Below are 20,505 nucleotides of genomic sequence, written 5' to 3'. Positions count from 1 at the left end.
CAGCGTGAGCCTCCCACTGCCGGCGGAGGAGCTGGAGCTGGACCCAGGGATGCCGAGCGCGCTGGCTCAGGCAATTCTGGGGCTGCGGGGGAATCAGAGCTAGTGCTCCACACCCCTCACGTTTCCCCTAGACCTAGGTCTCCTCCAGAAAGCAGCACCTCTTGCTGTTTAGCCTCAGCCTGCTGAGAAGGGGGAAAAGACAGGATCCTCACCCTCACCTCAGAAGCGGGGGAGTAGAGTAGTATGGGATCATTTTGAGGTGGTAGATGATTTGCTATCAGGTTTGCCATCTGCCAGCACTGCCGAAGGCACATAAGCCGTGGCAGGGATGTGAGCACTTCTCCACCACTTCTCTACCATGGCGATGCTGCATTGTAATTTGGTCCCTCTCAGGACGAGGCCTGAGAGACTGGAGGCAGAGTGTTTTCTGGTGAGGAATGTGCCCCCACCGGTGGTGGGTTTTGTCGTCTTTGATAGATTCTGGTGTGCAGGTTGGGGGGTACTGGAGATAGTTGGCAGGTTTTGTGGTTTGAGCTGTAGGAAGTCGGCTTCAGGGCTGGTGATGAGGGTAGGTGCTTGTTTCAATGTGCAAACCACTTTTCAGAGCTGGGCCTATGAATTGCACTTCATCAGCCTCCTAGGTAGTGGGTGCAGAAACTCATGGACTCAGTATACACGGTGGAGGTCTGGCACACCGCGACCTGCCGGACATCTGACACCCTGGGCACCTCTGTACCCCCTTTCTCTCCTACCCCCAACCCCAGCCTGTCCCTCCCTCCCATTTTCGCTGACTGGCTTTCTTGCCTGCACTGAAAACGTGATTGAAGCCGGTACGATTTGTGAGGCATTGGCATAATGTGAGCCCATGAGGACACCTCTTGGGAGGCAGGGAGCTGCATTTTATATAACGTGAGGTGTCTAAGTTACATTCAGGTAACTTGGGGGAACTGAAGAAATCCATCCTGAAGTTGATCCTGGGGATATGTATACCTGGATAAACAGGACATCGCTTCACAAATCTGCCAGTATGACAGCTTGAATTTAAGGGCTGGTGAAGAATATCTAAGTTATGGGTTTGGGTGTAAAATTTGGGTTTTGAGGGATCCAGATATTTTTTTCATGTACTGTGTCTGCTTTCCCTAAAATTGTGTCACTTTTCTTCAGTAGCTTTACAGCTGAACATGGTTTTTTTGGGTTTTTCTGGACATTTGTGGCTGAAACTTTTTTTGGCTGTAAAAATAAAACTTTTTGTTCGTTTTTTCAAGTGGAAATTGAAAGTCAAGAATTTTGATTAGAACAGAAATACGTTCTTGGCAACATTTTCCCAGGAAAAAAATATCCGTTTTTCCAAGGACGTCTAGGGAATTATTCATGCAAGCAGCAGGACTGTGAACACCATGTCCTTTTGCAGGTATTGCATGCTCAGCAGCCAGGTTTTCCTGTGCAAGGAAAAGGATAGTACATGAACTGAAAAAGGGACAGCATTTATCATGAAGAATTCAGAGCAATATTATAAAGCTCTCTAGTCCTGATTACTACCAGGCAATTAAACTAGGGGTGATTATGAAATTGGGAGGTCGCTTAATCATCAGGTTGCTTCATGGCTGTATCTTTTATTGTTAGAAAAACAGTTTTCTGTGCAAAGTCCAATTCTTTGTTGCCTTATATGTATTGGTGCGTTATGAAGCCAACTTCAATAGCTTCGTCTATCTGTGCGCACCTGTGTCTGTCTGTGTTAGTTTGTCTTTTAAAATGGGCTACCTGAAGGTGTTTTGTCTGGCAGTGCTGCTTACCTGCTCCTTCTCCTTTACAGTAGGTTTGCCATCTCATCTATTTCTTGGCCTAAGGCCCAACTGGGATTTCACTGCTTTTTTTCCGGGAATGTAAAATTATCTATTTATTTTACAGATCAGAAACTCTGCCAAAGAAAAAGGTAATAATGACATGGTTATACACATCAGCCTAATAGAAAATGGAGAGGGGTCAGTTAGTTTTACAGGCTAGGATAATATTTTGCTGGAAGTTGCTGCCATTTGGAAAATAATATATATGTGTTGATTTGTTTGATAGTTTATGACATAGATGAAGGGCAGCTGAGAAGCAACATCCCAGAAATAAATGCAGGTAAGGAAAAAAGATGGGAAAAATGAATATGTCCATCTGCTGATTTGTAGTTTTTGGGACCTGCAAAGCCTGTGCCAGAGGAGGGGGCTGGGCAGAGATAGCTCACCCAGTATGAAGAGAAATTTCAAGTATAATATGAAGAAAGCGTGTTCTGTAGAAGAGATGAAAATGTGTGAGATTCATCAGCTGGTTGAGGAGAGGCAAGACTCGATGGTAAGAGGGAGCAGGAGGTAGGTCTGGAGGGAAAGGGGGAAGAGGGAGTTGATAGAAAGTTGGTGCCATGCAAAGTCCCTCAAGGACAAAGACACAGCACATCAAACCCTCAGGTTTACTTCCAAGAAGTGGTTGTGAGCAACCAGTGGTCAGCAGAGCCCTTCACAGAAGGGCTGAAAGTTGAACATTTGGAGAGCAAGGCAATGGGAGGACAGGCTTAATGGGCATTTGAGTTAGTCCAATCTAAGCTGCTTAGTTCCAGCTTTTCTCCAGAATGAAACTTTGGGGGAACTCCTTGGAGAGACTGTCATTGAACTGCAAAGGTTTGCAACTTTTAATCTACTTACATATCTCTCACTTGGGTTTATGCTGCATGATGACAGAGATGGGAGGATAAATTATTTCTGTAGTAAAATATTTTCATGCTTTTAGGAGGACTTCACCCACACTGTTTTCATCTGCTGTTATCACTTGTTATCTGCTTTTCATTGGCTGATGACAATCTGTTAGTTTTGCTGACAGAGGATATTGTGCTGACACTTTTCAACTCTTAAAAAAATCTTGCCTCTACATTCAAAAGAAAAAAAAAGTCTTAATGAATTTGATGGTGAAGTTTACCATATGCATTGTGATGTATGAAATTAAATGAAGACAAAAAGATGCCTTAGTAGGCTATTCAGATTTTTCTTTGGATATTGAGTTTGAGATCTGCAGTTTGCATAAAACAGACATTTGTGTACCTAAGTCTGAAATGGGGGTCCATATGAGTGTCTACATGAGAGATGGATGGGAGCTGCAATGGTCAAATTCAGTTCTGAAATTCCCTGATGACATGGGTTGAGTTTGGTACAAAATACTGGAATTTTTCATATAATAAATTATCCTGACCTACTTTAAACTATCATTTATCTCATTTCAGCAACAAGGAGGCGGCTTTTTGAAGGTGATATTATCTTACCGGTATGTAATACTGATCAGATAATGTTTCTGGGAAATTGTAGAGCATGTTTAAAATGTTAACAAGAAATGTGTTGATTTTCTTAACAGCCAGAGAGAAATGCACTGAGAAACAGCTCATACAGATGGAAATTTCCTATCCCCTACATCCTGGCTGACAGCTTGGGTAATAAGGCACTTTTGTTAACTTCATTAGACGTATGGTGGATCCTTGCTTAGCTGAACTCTATGGGAAAATTCCCTTTTATTTGCAAAATGTTCATACATATGAGATATCTGTAGTATAAAATAATACCAAAGAGGAAGAGGAACATAAAAACAAAACTGCATGTAACACTCTAGAAGCATTATAATGCTACCATAACAAAATCTGTATGTGCATGTGTTCACTTTTTGCATTTATGGTGACCAAGTTAGGACTTCAAATAATCCGAGCATACCTATACATAGGGATCAGAAAAGTGAGAGCCTCTTGTACTCCATTTTGTATAGTTGGTATGTAGTATTGGTTTTACTAACACTGGGCCCCCTGACATTGGAGATACCTACAGTGCAGCTATGACAATTTAATAATTTTTAATTAATAGTTAATTACAAATTAATTGCCTCAGCTCAGCAGCTCTATTAATGAAATACAGATTTTTTTTAAATGAAAAGTTTAAAGCCATTTTCCTTTTTTTGAGATCTTGTTTAAGAAACTGTTCAGAAGGCTTAACAATTTGTTGGCTGACATGCATGCTAAATGTTTGACAACCATCTCACTCATCTCTCATAAAATATATGCAGCCAGATGTAGGGACAGGTAAAGTTCATAGCATGTAGCAATCGAAATTATACAACCTCGTTCAAAGCACTAAATGCATCCAATGATATTATTTCAGCTGAGGCTCTTTGATAAATCAGCAACTAGCGAGCCCATTGCCGTTCACCTTTGTCATGGCATAAAATGTGGTTATCTTTGATCAAGAAGGATGAGGATGACTCCATTCTCTGATAATAGCCTATTCATTCTGTTCTTTCAGATTGATATTTTGAATTTTGCTTGCTATTTAATAATTTTATAGCATTTTTAATTTAATATAGGAGAAATGATTAATATCATTTACTACAATAGTGGCACCAGTCAAGATCCGGGCTTCTCTGTGCTGAGTACCGTGGAAAAAGATCTGGGGCCATATCCAAATAGATCTTGTAGGCACTGCTGTTACAATACCTCAGCTTTAAGCTTCTCGTCCCAAGAGGCTGATCCCGTTTGACTAGACTTGTCTTTATGGGCATCTTCGGAGGATTGATTAAGGCCACTTTGGCTCTGTGGTGATCCTACTCTACCTAGAAAGGTGTATAATCCCATTTGTCAAAGAGACACCATGGAGAGCTTCTGTATGATAGAGGGGAAAGGGCCTTCCATCTTGCATCCCAGTAGCTTAAAAGTGCTTAGGACACTTCCCCAGGGATTGTGAGACACAAATCCTAGACCCACCCTGGGCCTGGGCCTCCCTTTGAGAGCAATGCTCATTTCACGGAGCCACAGAGTGAGGCTTCCTTTGAATGCCTTTCTTGCTGGACCCATATATCTTCCTGTGTTGGCTGCCCAGTGATCCAACTTCAGTAGCAGGGGTGGAAGGTGTGCTTGACCCTAAATATCTTATGGCCTTGTAGTTAGGAAATTTTCCTGGGAAGTAGGAGATATGGATTCAAACTCTCTCTGGGATAGAGGGGATGGGGGCAGGAACCTGAGGCTATCATTAGCTATTAGGCCAAAAGTTAAGAAGACTTCCCCCATCTGCCCTCCAAATCACATTTTGGGGACTTGTATGGAGTTGCTTTATTTCTCAAGTGGAATAATATCACTAACTGGCCAACAATTGTTTTAAGTGTTAGCAATATATCAGACGAGGAGTGTAGCTATGCTTGTGTCACATCAGTTCATCCCGTCTGTCACAAAAATACCTGAAAAGCCTGTCTCTGCATTTTGCAGGAAAGTTAATACCATTGCTTCTCTTTCAGATCTGAATGCTAAGGGAGTTATCTTGCAGGCCTTTGAAATGTTCCGATTGAAAACTTGCGTTGATTTCAAACCCTATGAAGGAGAAAAGACATACCTCAAATTTGAGAAACTAGATGGGTAATTGTATATTAATGAACTGATTTATAACATAATTTGTTTGATTTATGGACTGGTTACATTTTGATTTCCTGATCTTTTCTTGTGCATGTGTGTTCATTTGGGGAATTTCAGTGCATGTGTATTTGCATCCTAGCTATGGTAGAAGACACAAATATCTTTAAGCTAAGATTTCTCCCCCAGAATGAATTTGCATCATGTGATAAAAAGAAACCTAGTGTTCCTGGCTTCCTGATGTTCTTGATATATGTTCCTCAGATTGTTTTTGTTCTGAGCTCCAGCTGTCGGAGAGATCACTTGTCTCCGTGTGTGTTAATGAAGCAGTTGAAATCCTCCAAATTAACAAATTCTGCCTGGTAAAAGCTGGAGCAACCTGTCAGCAGGTTGTTCTCAGTGTGTGAACTTGGCTTTGGTCCACCAGAGCCCAGCTTTACTGATTCTGGCACACGCTGTAGAAACCACCTGTTTTCTAAGGCTTTTGTTGGGAAGACCCAGTCAGGGAGTGGGTTGGACAGGCATGATGATCCTCTTTAGGCGCAAACAGAAGAGCAGCTCCCCAGTGTAATTCATGGTACTTCAAAGGAAGCACTACGAGTTTCAGTGATCCCCCAGACCTAACAGAAGTTTGCTGTTGGGTCCTGGGGGTTGGGGAATCCAGCTGTTGTTTAGAGCAGGTGCAAGCCTGCAGCTGCTCTCCTGATAGCAACGCTTCACCCCCTCCCCACCAGGACCCCGTTTGCAGAATGGGAGGGAAGAAAGGGAGTGGAGGGAACTCATTCTGGGTGTTCCCTTGCTAGTGATAGCAGGTGGGGCAGGTATATGGATTGAAGACCCCGCACCTTGGGGGGGGGCTTCAGTCCACCCACACCACCCTTCAGCTTTGCCTGAAAAAACCCTAGACTGAGCTCCCTTTTTTCTCTTTCCCCGCCCCCCACTCTGAAGGCAACACCGAAGCTGGGCTGAGCTATAGTCAGCCGAGTCCTACATGCAGGCACAATTTACTGAAGATGCTCCATTTTGGAGCATCTTCATCTGAACCCTATTGCATAAGGGTTCCGATTTTCATGGGATTGTGCCCTTTTAAAGTGCTCTGTAGCCATGCACTTGTGTTTGGTCACAGCTGTGGAGTGCTTTCAGGGGGCAAGTTGGGTGAAAATTGTTGCTTCTGTCTGCATCTCTTGGTTAGAGTTTGATTAGAGTTAGTGGTGCTGTTTGGTTAGAGAAGGAGGTTGTAGATCATCCTCTGTCTCAGACATAGGAGGTAATTGTTATTCTTTTGACACTTTACTAGTTTAGGGCATAGGCAGGCAAGGTTTTTGAATAGATGTGATATCTTTTATTTGACCAATGGAGACATGTAAGACAAGTGCATAAAGTCAAGCACTTAAAGCCATGTTTGTGAACACACCCAAGGAAGTCTCTATCCATCAAGCTTTTAGTAAAATCAGTGCAAACTTCCGGGTGCTCAACACTTCTGCAGGCGCACTGCAAAAGAGGGCTGAATGGCTAGCTGCAGACTATGGGGTGTTAAGGCTCTGCCATTACTCCCTTATGTTGGCTACCCACATGGGAGCATAAGCAGTCTCTGCATATTTGTGAGCTGGGATTACAAAAAGAGTGGGAAAGGCCTTGCTTTCACCTCCCTAGCACATTGCCCAATGCAGGAGAATGCATGCTGTGCTGTGTCACTGTGTCAGCTCTCCCATCCCAAAGCAGCAAAGTGAAACCGGAGGCTAATTGTTTCCTTTAGACATAGTCTGCTTCCCAGTCTGTTTCTGGGGCAGCGCACCTGCATGCTACTCTGGGCCTGGGGTCTGTGGCAGTTTTACAATTAAGGTGGATCCAGGCATGCAATTTTGGAAACATTTATTCTGTGTTGTATCTTAATTTAATAACTGAGTTAGTAAGTGAAGACAAATCATACAAAGTATTAAACAAACCAGTTGCAATAACTGAATATTTGTCCTACAGCTGCTGGTCTTATGTGGGGGATCTTCAGACTGGCCAAACTGTATCTATTGGTGACCGATGTGACTATAAATACCTAGTGCAACATGAGGTCTTGCATGCACTGGGATTCTACCATGAGCAGTCAAGGACAGACCGTGATGACTATGTTCAGATATGGTGGGATCAGATCATTGAAGGTAATCTGCAATGCTGTGATCATATTAGATAATAGGTTTGGAAGGAATCTCAAGTGTCATCTCAAGCCATCTCAGACTGGTATCTCTTCAGTTTCTTCCTGAAAACCTCCAGTGAGGGAGATTCCATTTTCTTATTATTCCATTGTCTTTGTGTTCTTATCATCCTGAAACACAAAAATGTATGTTCTTTTAGTAATGGGTCTTCTGTCTGTGGACTTCGAAAAAACCTTGATTTCCATTTTAGTATCTGTATTTTAAATACGGGAGTAATAATGGCTGCTTATCTGTTGTAGACGTGAGCATTAGCTAGTGATATATGTAAATCACTTTGATTATGTTAAGTTCTACATCTCATTCTCAGTGGGCACATCTACATGTGCATTTATGTCACATTAAATTTACTGCATAGCAAGTTTCTGAGCAGTAAGTGGGTTTAGGCCAGAATCTTCACATGCAGGTGTTAAAGCACAGTAGCCCTGTGTGTAGACCAACTTAGGACTAAAGTTCATCCCAAGTCAGTCCACACACACACAGTGTTACTGCGCAGTAAGGTGTTTACATGTGCATTACTGCACAGTAACTAATCAGGCATAAATTTGATACCTGCATGATGCAAGTATAAAATTTACACCCAAGTCGGCATAAGTCAATAGATTTACTGTGCAGTATGAGTGAGCACATGTAGACACTGCCCGTACTGCACAGTAATTTTTGGTTACTGCGCAGTAATTTTGGTTACTCCACAGTAAATGTGCATGTGTAGACATGCCCAGTCTAGCCTAATTATATCTTTTTTTCTAGGTTATGCATATGCTTTTGACAAGCACAATGACAGCTACCTATTGGACCTAAATACCCCATATGATTATGAATCTGTTCTGCATTATGGACCTTATTCTTTCAACATCAATAGCAACATCTCTTCTATCACAACTAAAATTCCTAAATTCAATGGGATTATTGGGCAAAGGCTGGATCTGAGCAGGATTGACTCACTTGAGCTGAATAAGTTATATGGCTGCTGTAAGTTTATTTTTCTTTTCCCAGATTTTTGATATTCTAGTTTGTGTTCTGCAGTACATCAGTTAAGTCATGTGACAGGAGATGTAATGCTTCAGCTTTGGACAAAGGATCTTTTAGCAATAGTAGAAAAATATGGCCCTCATTCTGCAGAGTGATCAATACGGACTGGCTCATGTGAAGTCCTAGTGGAAGAGTCTATAGGGTCCACAAACACAGACATCAATACAAGATTAGGGTCTTTCAATAACAATTAGTGTTTCATTCATGGAGTGCTGTCAGTAAGCAGGATGTTTTTCAAAGCGTATGAGAAATTATAGCACAGCATTTAAGGTTATAGTCTAGGACCTGGGTGACCCATGTTCAATTTTTTTCCTGGGTGATCTTAGAAAAAATCACATGGGGCCGTATCCAAAAGGTGTGATTTTAGTGGGAATCTTGACACCTAACTACCATTTTGAATATGCCCTTTCATGTCTCTGAGCCTCACCTCCCAACTGCAAACTCATGGGGATGCTGAGACGGTGAATACGCTAAGCATACATGGGATACTCAGATCCTCTTCTAGTATTCAGTATGTGAGTTGACAGTGTTCCTCGGTTCCTATGTAAAATGCATTACAGAAACACACATGCTCTACATCCAACAGCTTCCAGCCTCACTTTGTTGGATCAGTGCACCTTTGAGAACATCAATATCTGTGGGATGGTGCAGGGTGAACAAGATGATGATGACTGGGGCCATACTCTAGGCAAACCTGGAAATGAGGACCACACCTTACTGGGGCACTGTAAAGGTAGGGTACTTGTGTCCATTTTTCTTTGTAGTAATAATGCCAGAATATTACTATACTTCAGTGTTCTCTGAAAATAAATATGATAGAGAGGTAAGTGACAGAGATGCCAGTTTTAAGGCTCAGTCTGATACAGTTGCTATCAAGCCTGTGTGCTCAGTCATCAGACAGAAGGATCATTGATTTCCATTTGAGGGAACAGTAGAACTCAAGAACTTTTTAAAACTGTTTGAAAACTGCTCCGGGTGAAGTGAAGACACAGAGAGGGAGCGAGGTTATTGCAAACTGGTATAGTTCTCCTGACTTCAGCAGAGCCCCGCTGGATTGAACAAAAGGAGGATCTGCCTTTTCTTTATGCACACGTGTTCCTACTTTGCATCAATTTCTAATTCTTGAATGACTGAAGCTACCCCTGCCCAAGTATTTCCAAGCAATTCCATTGCTGGATGAACACTTCTCAGGACCTGGGCCTCATTACGCAAATATCATAATGCACAAAACTAGTTTAGAACAAATCCTGACTTTAAAAGTTATACAAGTTTAAAGAAATATGGAACTAATCCTCAGCAAAGTTTCAGTGTATTTGTTTTTCAGTGAAATTGGGGGTGCAGTTTGGGAGAGACGCATTTAAACCCCACGCCCAGTTTTAGTGCACAGTACAAAGAAGACTGTGTAAACATGATCATGGATGAGAGAACCCATCGGCAGAAGGCTTGCTGGCAAGGGGAGAGAGAGGCCTAATCTGACAAGACCTTAGCAAGACAAGTGATACAGTTAATGCAAGGATGAAACTGTGGGTGGTTAATAAGAAACAACCATGATATTTGTACAGTAATTCAAAGGGCTTACGCAACAAAGTAGAGAACATTGAGCTATTGGTGCATAATGGAAAATGGTCTGTTTTAGGGCTAACAGACACATGATGGAATAGAAGTCATAACTGGGACACAGCTATTGTAGTAAGGTTATAGGAAGTAAGGCTGGAAGTTACCTTGTGAGGTCATCTGTTCCAAGCCCCTTGCTTACAGCAGGATTATCCCTGACTAAAACATCCCAACCAAACGTCTGTTCTTGAAAATTTATAGGGATGGGGATTCCACAGCTTCCCTGGGTAGCCTGTTCCAGTGCGTGACCACCTCACAGTCCAAATGTTTGTCTTAGTCTCCAACCTCAACGTCTTCTGCTGCATCTTGAAACCATTGCTCCTACTCCTATTCCCTATGGCCACAGAGAAAAGTCTATCACCATCCTCTTTATAATCTCCCTTCAGACATTTGAAGATTTATCAAATCCTCTCTCAGGCTTTTCCTCTTAAAATCAACAGTCCTAGTTCTTTCATCTTTTCCTCCTAAGTCAGGTTTCCCAGGCCTCTAATCATTTTTGTTGCTCTCTGTTGGACTCTTTCCAGTCTGTCTGCATCTTTCTTGAAGTGTGGGGCCTAAAACTGGACATAGTACTCCAGGTGAGTCTTCACCAGTGCCAAGTAGTGAGAAAGAATCGCTTCCCTTGATTTTCAAGAAGCATGTTAGTTAATACAACCCAGGATGCTGCTGGTCTTTTTTTGCAACAAAAGCAAATAGATATGCTTGTCAGGAAAAGTAGCTATAAAGCTAAGCACATGGGGGTAACACTGAATATTAATGACATGACAGACTCTAAAAAAATAAGGGGAAACTTGGATAGAGTAAAATCAATTTGGAACAAAATTATTTTATATGGTATGCAATATGGTAAAAGAAGTTCTACGGGAAAAGTGCTAGAGATCCCAATGATCAGCTCTGGAGATGTATAGAGATCTCTGTAATGTTGCTGGAGAGAGCAATGCAACAGGGAATTGTGTCTTTATGAGAAACTAACTTTCCAAATACAGATTGGGACACAAATGCTATCAATAAATGTAGAGCTCAGTTATTCCAATAGATGGATTGTTTCACTAAATAGTCTCCGAAGCCACAAGAAAGGCCATTTCAGATACGAGGCAACGGCATTGTAGGTATGGTTTTGGTAAACACTGAGGACTTGGTAGAAGAGCTGGTCATAGAAAATAATCTTAGTTTGAGTGATCATGGGTCAATTCAGTTGAAATTACATGGAAGGATAAATAAAAGTAGGTTTGCAACTGTGGTTTTTAATTTCAAAGGGCAAACTTTAATGAACTAAGGAACTAGTTAGTGAAGTCATTTGGACATCAGGGCTCAAGGGCTTCAATAGGGAGGAGGCTTGGGATGCCTTTTAATCAAAAATGCAAAATATTTCTGGACCTTTGTCTCAGGTAGAAGAGAAAAATCATAGAGGAGAGCTCCAAGAAGAATGATAAAGAGTATTTGGAGATTCTGTAAGGAATGCATTTTTTTTTAGATGGGGGATATTTTATGCATTTGGATACCAGGACTGGAAATGCCAGTCAGTCAGCTCTTCTGGAATCTCGTGTCTTTTATCCAAAGAGGAAAGAGAAATGCCTGCAGTTTTTCTACAAGCTCAATGGAAGTCCACAAGATAAGCTAGTTATCTGGGTTAAAATGGATGATGGAACTGGCAACGTAAGGAAGATGATAAAGTTGCACACCATCAAAGGTGAGAGTTTCTGTGATCTGTATATTTTTATCACCTCCAACTATGATGAGGGAAATTGCATCTGCTTTACTGCTGATAGTTCCAGTGCTGGATCCTCTGACTGCCTCGGTCTTTGAAAGCCAGATCTAAGGGTGGAGGTGTTATAGGCCTATATTCAAACGGATAGATATTATAAGTCCTGGAATACATAGCCCTCAAGGTCTGGGACAGACATTGCGTAACCCAGTTTGAGCTCAATCACTTAATTCTGATACTACATTCAACCAGGTTTATCTCAAACTGGTTCTGGCCATTCTGAAACTGGCTTACATGCACTGAATGTCTGTTCTGTTGCAATGTTAAAACCAGTTTCTGCTCACTTAAACCAGTTTCTGTGTAATGTCTGTCCCTAGCCCAAAGGTCATTCTGAATGTGATAGTTCAATACAAGAAGGACTCCACCTCAGCACCGTCTCTTTCTAATGGAAGCAGGGTAGGCTGGATAGACTTGTCAGGCTTTTCTGTCATTGTAGGAGATTTAAAAAATATAGGCAAATGTGTGTATTTGTTTTTAATGTAAATAGAGACTAACACCATTTACATCAAATGTGTAACTGGTTTTACAATGGTACAGTGCTTAAGTGTGATTTATTCTACCCTGCTTGGATCCCTGAGAAACTGATAATACAAAAGGTAGGTGGGTCCTTCTCCTCCTCACTGCTTTTTTGTTAGCTCAATCTTAAGAGAAAGATGATGGTGTTTTGAAAAAGCAGCTGCATTACTAGATTTTCAGGGACTGGAGCATGGTGGAATAAAACGGTATTAAAGTACTTAAGCCCACCTAGACACCCAATAAATGAAACATCATCTGGCCTTTAGCATTCAAAGAGAGTCAATCACATGATGCTTGAGGAACACTGACCGTGATTTATGACTGTGAGACCCATTTATTGTTCTTAAAAATGTTAATTTTCCTTTCAGCTGATGGAAAACATCACTGGAAATTAGCCAATATTGCCTTCAACATCCAAACCAAATTCCGCTATGCTTTTCAAGGCATCAAAGGAGATCCAGCCAGTTCTGGTGGTGGGATTACCATTGACGACATCAGCCTGACAGAGACAAAATGTCCCACCAGTGTCTGGCACATTAGGAACTTCTCTACCGCTTTTAACAGTACTTCAAGAGGCGATTTCATCTCTAGCCCGGTATTCTACAGCTCAGAAGGTTATGGTTTTGAATTGCGGCTTTATCCTCATGGAAGAGCAACCTCCTCATATGTGAATTACATGGGGATTACTTTCCACCTGTGCAGCAGCGAGAATGATGGACTTTTAGAATGGCCTGCTGGGAACAGGCAAGTGATTCTCACTGTTCTGGATCAAGACCCGGAAGTAGCCCAAAGGATGTCCTTAAGCCTTAGCTTTACTACAAACCCTAACCAGCGGGTATATGGTAAGTCTTCGTTCATGGGGCATAAGATGGGAATGAGGAGCTTTTCTGGGGAAAGATGTTATCAAAACTGGATGCATGGTCAAATTTGCTCTGGTGGTAACTCTGCTTGATGGGAGATGAATTTGAACCCATATTTTCATCAGCTCCAATATTTCTGTCCAACAGAGAAAAATGACACACTCCAATGGGATAAACCATCCATTACTGGAAGTTTTTCTTCTTCCTGCAACTGTTATGTGGGCCCCGGTGCAGGCTGGAATTCTTTCCTGACTCATAGTGAAATGCATTGGAAAAATTTCCTCAAAAACGATGATCTTTTCATCTTTGCAGATTTTGAAGGTATAGTATCATAACAGAGTACCCTGTCAACAATCAGAGAACAGAACATTTACTTAGCTTACTGTTACTAAGGAAGATATAGAAGATTTAGGTTTTATATAGCTGGACGTCGTCATGTTTCAGAAAAGATTTTTCAGTTCTCTAGTGATCTGCATGCCTTGATTGTTAGATGTCTCCAACTTGAGACTTGTTTAAAAGAACTTGATTTCCAGATTTATTTATGAGATCAGATTTTCAAGAAGTGCTTGACACTTTTCCTCTAAGGTGATCCCACTTGCATGCCCAAGCACAGAAGAACCCAACAAATCATTAGTCTGTTTTGGAATTCTTGGTTTTGAAAATGAGTCGAGCATCTATTGAGCATTGAAAAGCATGGGATAAGCATTAAGGGCATTTTTGACCCTTCTGCATTTTATTATAGGTCTAGTTCTATAATCCATACCTGCAAGGGCCCTCATTTTACCTATACTTGCTGCCTTGGGTGCTTTTACACATACATTTACTGCGTATTAAATTTACTGCACAATAAGTTACTGCACAGTAAGTGGGGTTTAGGTAGGCATCTACATGCAGGAATTACAGTTCAGGAACATTGTGTGGATCAAATGGGAACTAAAGTTAGTCCTATGTCAATCCACACAAGCACACAGTTACTGCACAGTAAGGCGTCTACATGTGTGTTTCTACATAGTAACTAATTGGGCATAAATTTGATACCTGTATGATGCAGGTATCAAATTTACACCCAAGTCAGTGTAAGTCACCATATTCACTGCACAGTACAGCTGCATGTCTGTACTGTGCAGTAATTTTTGGTTACTGCACAGTAAATGCATACATGTAGATGCACCCCTTGAGTAGTACCTTAGTACAGGAAATATTTCATTGAACAGAATGGGACTTGTTGTACTAGAAAGCATTATACATGGGGAACTTTAGAACTGGGTTCTGTGCTTAGTAGCTGGGACTTGGGGTATATTCATACAATAACACTTAAAATTGGGTACTAATAGCACTAAGAAAGCATAATGCAGGAGGATCTCTTCTCCTGTCAGCACATATGCATGTGATTAATAAATCTAATTTTCTTTCTGACAACCATTCTGAGTCAATACCCATTTTTAAAAATATTACTGCATCTTAAAATTTTGAGTGTACCCTGATGTCTATAAGTGCAAGCTACTCATTGGGTACCAACCTAACTCCCCTAGCTCTGGGTTGTATCCCTCGATGTCTTACTGGTAGTTCCAAGGCAGCTCAGCGATCAACTAGGTGATCCCTTGCAGCCTTCCTTGCCAGAAGATCCTTCTCCAGCAGCTTGTAGGCTGGACTGCCTGCCTGCTCTCATGCACTGGCTTTATGCGCCTCCTAAGCCCTGCCCCCCTGGTCATGTGGCCCTGCCACTCCCCATGGGTGGTCCCTTTCGGTGGCTAATAACCACCTGCTTTCTCAGCTTGGACTTAGATCAGCAGCCTGCAACTTGCCACCTGCCCATTTGCTAGCAGCCAGCCCATGAATAACGAGCTGGTTTCCTGCCTGCCAGCTCTCCTACAGCCAGCCTGTTCTGTGCAGTAGTCTCTTGACTGGCTGCGGGTGGCCCCCTCTCCCTGATGCAGCTCTCTGCCCAGGGCAGGGGGATTCCTGGCTGCCTCTCCCCTCGCGGTCCTAACTTCAGGGTTCTCTCCCCTTCGGGTGAAAGGACCCATGGGCTTCCTGTCACAAGAACATTGAGCAACTTTTGGACATTACTGATCTGAGTGATGTTCTAGACCATAAACTTTTCTCTCCCAGTCCATTCCTGCAATTAGTTTTAATAACAGCCATAAAACATGTGATTATGCAATGAATCTTATTAATCAAAACCGCATGCAGCCACATAATTGCAGGTTGAGGCAATCATGCAAGACTCTGTTTGCTCCCGTGGCAAAAGAGAATTGCTCCATGTGCATACATGGGAAAAGCAAAATGTGAGGAGGGAAGAGACCATTTTAGTCCAATAACCTAGTGATCTGGGCACTTGCTCAGGGAGCAGGAGACCTTTGTTTTAGACCCTCCTCACTAGAGGAAGTTTGAACCTGTATCTTTACTTCCCTGCAAAGTGTTCGGGCTACAGGCCAAGCACTGTCCTGAACCCTTTGCAATCATCCTCTTAAAGGCTGAATCATCACAACTTTTGCTAGATGGGAAATCTGTTTCTGACTCATTCCTAATTAGGAATTTATATGATCTAATAGATATAAAAAATCAGGGTTCGTATCTCTAGTGTGCAAAATTCCTAACTTTTACCTAGCTCTTCAAAGTCTCCCTTAATGACAGCAATACCACTCTGGGCTGATTCTGGCTTCCCCTGTATATTGGGAGAAGCTTCATTAAATTAGTTTTGATTAGTACAATGCTGATGGGGGTAAGCCTAGGCATCTAGTAATAAAATGTTGAAGATATATGTAAGAAATTAGCAGTAATGCTAGGAGAACAGTAGTTCTCTTCATTTATGAGCTAATTCAGCTTGGTATATTAACGTCAAATTTGTGGGCAGCCTCAGAGATCTGAAGCCTGCCTATGGAAGAGGTATATTGATACCTAAGAGCATAAACAGCATTTTGGGCACTTTAATACTTAACTGCTGTGGATGTCACAACTCTATGTTGCACTGGAAGCTGCCTTTTGCCAGTTAGCCTGTCATATGGGAAGTACTTTATTATATGATAGTCATGTCTTTAAACATCTTTTTTTTTACAGATCTAACCCCTTGGATTAAATCTGAAGTCCCAGTCCATCCTTGAAATGCACTGAATCCCAGCACTAGGACTGTAAACAAAGGATCATCTACAATAAATTGGGCAGTATTTAACCATTTCATGAAAACAATTCATTTTTAATAGAACTTTTTGAACTGAGCTTCCTTGCTCTGGCATTGAAAAAGCAAAACTATAACTTCATCACAAAGTATTTTACCTAATTATCTAAAGCGTTTCTTAAATGCAAGTAACTTCCCCATGCAGAACCATGTTTTCCTACATTTATCTCATTTCCTACATTTATCTCATTTATCCATGTTTTCCTACATTTATCTCATTTTCTACATTTATCTCATTTATCGTTATTCTGGATAACATCGTTATCATCCTTGAATCCAAACTCTTTCTCCACAGTTCCCGCATTGGTACTGCTGTCTGTTGACCCTCAAGTAATATTGCCCATTGTCAACATTTCTCATCCTTGACTTCGTTTTCCCTCGCCTTGATTATAAGAGATTCCTCTTATCTGGATTCTCCAAACTTTAGCTCTCCAGAGTCTGGTAGATGACTGTACTCAAATGGGCTTCTGAGCATGCATTCAACTATGCCACCAAATTCTGTCTTTAAACAACTGAGACACCTTCCTCAGCATTTTGGCCATTTCAAGACTCAGCTCAAAATTGATGAAATAGATGTGGGGGGAGGGAAAAGGCTTCCTTTTGTGTTTTTGTGAAAGACTTAATGACATTTGATTACACTTTTTGGGCAAATGTTCCCCTCAGTTATTCCAGTTCATTGACTTCAAAAGGTCTTGCAAAAGAGAGGAGTGATTGACTTGTCTTCTGAGACACGCAGCTTTCACCAAAGACTCCAGACAAGATGCAGTATCCAACTGATGTACTATGATGTGGCTATATAAACATTTTACTTTATTACCCAAATACACCGATATATATGTTAAGAATACTAAATATTATCTGTAGTCTTGTGTTGCTTCTCAGTGTAGGAGATTCAGTGGTCAGATTTTTTCAGATTGGTTTATATTGTGTTGCTGCAGATATTTGTTCCTTTTCCACATGCATTTATGCTATGGATGCTACATACCTGTGGATCCTCTGTTACTGATTCACTATTTCATTTGCCTGTGCCCAGCTGCACTCACCCTCAGTATAGCCCTTGAAATTCCTTCTAACCCTTTGCTTCTAGAGGATGAACCCTTGAAATGCTTCTTTATGCTAAGAAGCCATGGAGCATCCTTACTGACAATGGCACTTCTGCTAAAGATATTTGTGTTTTTCCATATACATAGGCTTCCAAACAGGCCAACACAGTATTAGGTATTAGTATTTGTATTAGTATATTGGGGAGGGGAGAGGGGGATGACACAGACCACTCCTCATACTAACAAGTATATCTATCTATTTATCTATCTATATCTATATATCTGTATCTATATCTATCTATCTATCTATCTATCTATCTCTCCTTATGTCCTCCTTTTCCTTGGTTCAGCTTGAGTTTTTGGAGAGTCCTTCTCAGCTTGCCAGAGTAACTTCTGTCTTACAGGTGGAGTAATCATAAGGCCACATTAGTTTCAGATATAAAAAGTTGTCCTGTTTAACATTTTGAATTTGGGGTAGAGCCTGGACCCTCATGCTCATCTGTGTGGCTCCTCCTCAACTCTTTGGGAGGTAATGTTTGAGGTATCGTGTGATCTCTTAGAAGACCCCACTGCTCCCCCTCCTTTGATACTCTTCAGTCACAGAAGTGGTCTGTCGGACATAAAGCCATTTTCCTGGAAAACGTTGGAAGATATCTTCTCTCATCCAATCCTTTATGGATCTCCTTTGGTTGAGCATGGGGGTGAAGAAGCTGGGTGGCGTCTACGTTTCTGCAGCCCCAGGGTAGGAGGAGGGAAAGGGAGAGGGGCAACAAAATTGAGGAAAGGAATCAGCTTCCATTTTTACTGCTCTTCAGAAGTTCATACAGCACCCAAAGCCAAGCAAATATTGGGGTAAGCTATCTGAGCCAGAAATGGCCTCTTTGTTGGTAAAACCCTCAGTGCTGTTTTTCCTTAGCATTTACAGTTGCTTATATTTTTTTTCCAGTTACTTACATTACTTACCTGTTGGTTAGTGTCAGGGGAGGTAGGAGAAGGCACCTTGTCTACATTCCTATATTTTGTCATGGGAACAATTTGAATTAAACGAAATCCTTGCCCAGTCCAGTGTAGACTTGCAGCTCTCCAAATACGTGACGTCTTCAGAGGATGCTCTCTAGTGATACTAAGCTAAATATTTCAATTTTCACCAGCCTGGGGTAATAAGGTGTTATACTTCACTTCTGCTAAAAAAGTGGCGAGAGCAAAAAGTGACTTATATGGCTTTATAGAGGAACCACTCCAAGATTTTTTTAAAAATAGCTTTAATTAGCTTTCAGTAAAAATGGAACTTTTTAAACATCTATGTACACACCTAGTATTTTCTGAGCTCTTAAATGCTATGTGAAACGAGTGTAAAAGGAACTTCATAGAACCTGCATCCCCTTTCATTTACCCAAGGCTACACCAACATATATTGGCAAGGGGAGAGGGATCTGGTGGTAGGGGTTTACTACAGACCACCACATCAGGAGGAAGAGCTGGATCTGGAATTCTCCAGGCAGCTGGGGGAGGCCATGCATGCAAAGGATGTTGTGGTCATGGGGGGTATGAATTACCCTGACATCAACTGGGAGGAGCAGTCGGCCAGGTCTAGCCACTCATGAAGGTTCCTGATGTGCGTACAGGACCTACACCTCTTGCAGGAGCTACACGTCCCCACTAAGGAAAACGCCATACTGGATCTGGTGTTAGCCTCTGGGGATGACTAGTGGGGGAAGTTCTAGTACAAGGGCGGCTAGGGGACAGTGATCATGAAATGATCCAATTTGCTGTTCAGAGAAAGGTGGGGAGGGTAACTAGCACAGCGCAAATGCTTGACTTTAGGAAAGCCAACTTGGATGTGCTCAGGGCAGTAGTCAGGGAGGCACTCAGAGCCCAGGGGGTAGCTAATATGGGGGGTCCAGGAAAGGTGGTCCTTCCTCAAGGAGGCTATCCTTGGGACACTGCAGGACGCAATTCCTCTGTGCAGGAAGGCAGGAAAAGGGTCCAAGAAACCTAGATAGCAAGAAGAAACCTTGGCAGCAAGAAGAAGTCTCGGGGTAACATTGGACCCCTACGGGGCAGGGCAGGGCAGTTTGTGATGGGCGCACGAGAGAAGGCAGAACTCTTCAACAAGTTCTTTGCCTCCGTGTTCCTGTCTGCTGACAATGGGGGGCTCTCCGGTGACAGCGTAGAGAGGCCCAGGAAGAATGCGAGTCCCCCGACTGTTAGTTTAGACCTAGTTAAAGATTATCTGGAAGGCTTAGATGTGTCCAAGTCGACGGGCCCGGATGACCTTCATCCACAGGTGCTGAGGGAATTGGCTGGTGTCATTGCAGAGCCATTGGCATGGCTGTTGGAGGACTCCTGGTGCTCAGGCCAAGCCCCTGAGGACTGGAAAAGGGCCAATGTGGTCCCTATTTTCAAGAAGGGGAGGAAGGAAGGGCCTGGCAACTACAGGCCAGTCAGCCTCACTTCTATCCTGGGGAAGGTCTTTGAAAAAATTATCAAGGGCCACATTTGCGAGAGCCCTGCAGGGAAAGTGATGTTGAGGGGTAACCAGCATGGGTTCATGCCAGGCCGATCCTGCCTGACTAACCTGGTCTCTTTCTGTGACCAGGTAACAAAGAGCTTAGATGGGAAGGAGGAAGTTGATGTCATCTTGGATTTCCAGAAGGCCTTCGACACAGTGTCCCACCCAATTCTGGTGGGCAAGCTGAGGGGCTGCGGCATTGATGAACGCATGGTCACATGGGTGGCAACCTGGCTCCAGGGGTGCACCCAGAGGGTGGTTGTGGATGGGTTGATGTCGACCTGGGAGGGTGTGGGCAGCGGAGTCCCCCAAGGCTCGGTCCTTGGGCCAGTGCTGTTCAACATCTTCATTAGCGACCTGGACGAGGG

General features: G+C 42.4%; 1 protein-coding gene across 1 annotated transcript; it reads left to right on the top strand.

Annotated features, from left to right (window-relative positions):
• Positions 1 to 358: 358 nt before the first annotated feature.
• Positions 359 to 16,508, top strand: LOC109312050 (meprin A subunit alpha-like). Its single transcript, XM_019538099.1, has 12 exons — positions 359 to 374; positions 2,071 to 2,124; positions 3,257 to 3,297; positions 3,385 to 3,460; positions 5,302 to 5,419; positions 7,391 to 7,566; positions 8,368 to 8,589; positions 9,236 to 9,382; positions 11,738 to 11,953; positions 12,913 to 13,386; positions 13,552 to 13,725; positions 16,465 to 16,508. Exons 1-12 carry the CDS (start codon positions 359 to 361, stop codon positions 16,506 to 16,508), a joined length of 1,758 nt encoding a protein of 585 aa, XP_019393644.1.
• Positions 16,509 to 20,505: the final 3,997 nt, after the last annotated feature.

This window comes from Crocodylus porosus, unplaced genomic scaffold (assembly GCF_001723895.1).
Source record: "Crocodylus porosus isolate Cpor-Errol unplaced genomic scaffold, CroPor_comp1, whole genome shotgun sequence".
NCBI lineage: Eukaryota > Metazoa > Chordata > Crocodylia > Crocodylidae > Crocodylus > Crocodylus porosus.
Note: the sequence above shows the minus strand (reverse complement) of the source record. Positions and strands in the feature narration are given on the sequence as shown.

Coding starts and splice junctions, on each gene's coding strand:
- LOC109312050 (XM_019538099.1), top strand. Junction 9,383..11,737: donor CTTACTGGGGCACTGTAAAG/GTAGGGTACTTG, acceptor ATTTTTTTTTAG/ATGGGGGATATTTTATGCAT. Junction 11,954..12,912: donor AAAGTTGCACACCATCAAAG/GTGAGAGTTTCT, acceptor TTTTCCTTTCAG/CTGATGGAAAACATCACTGG.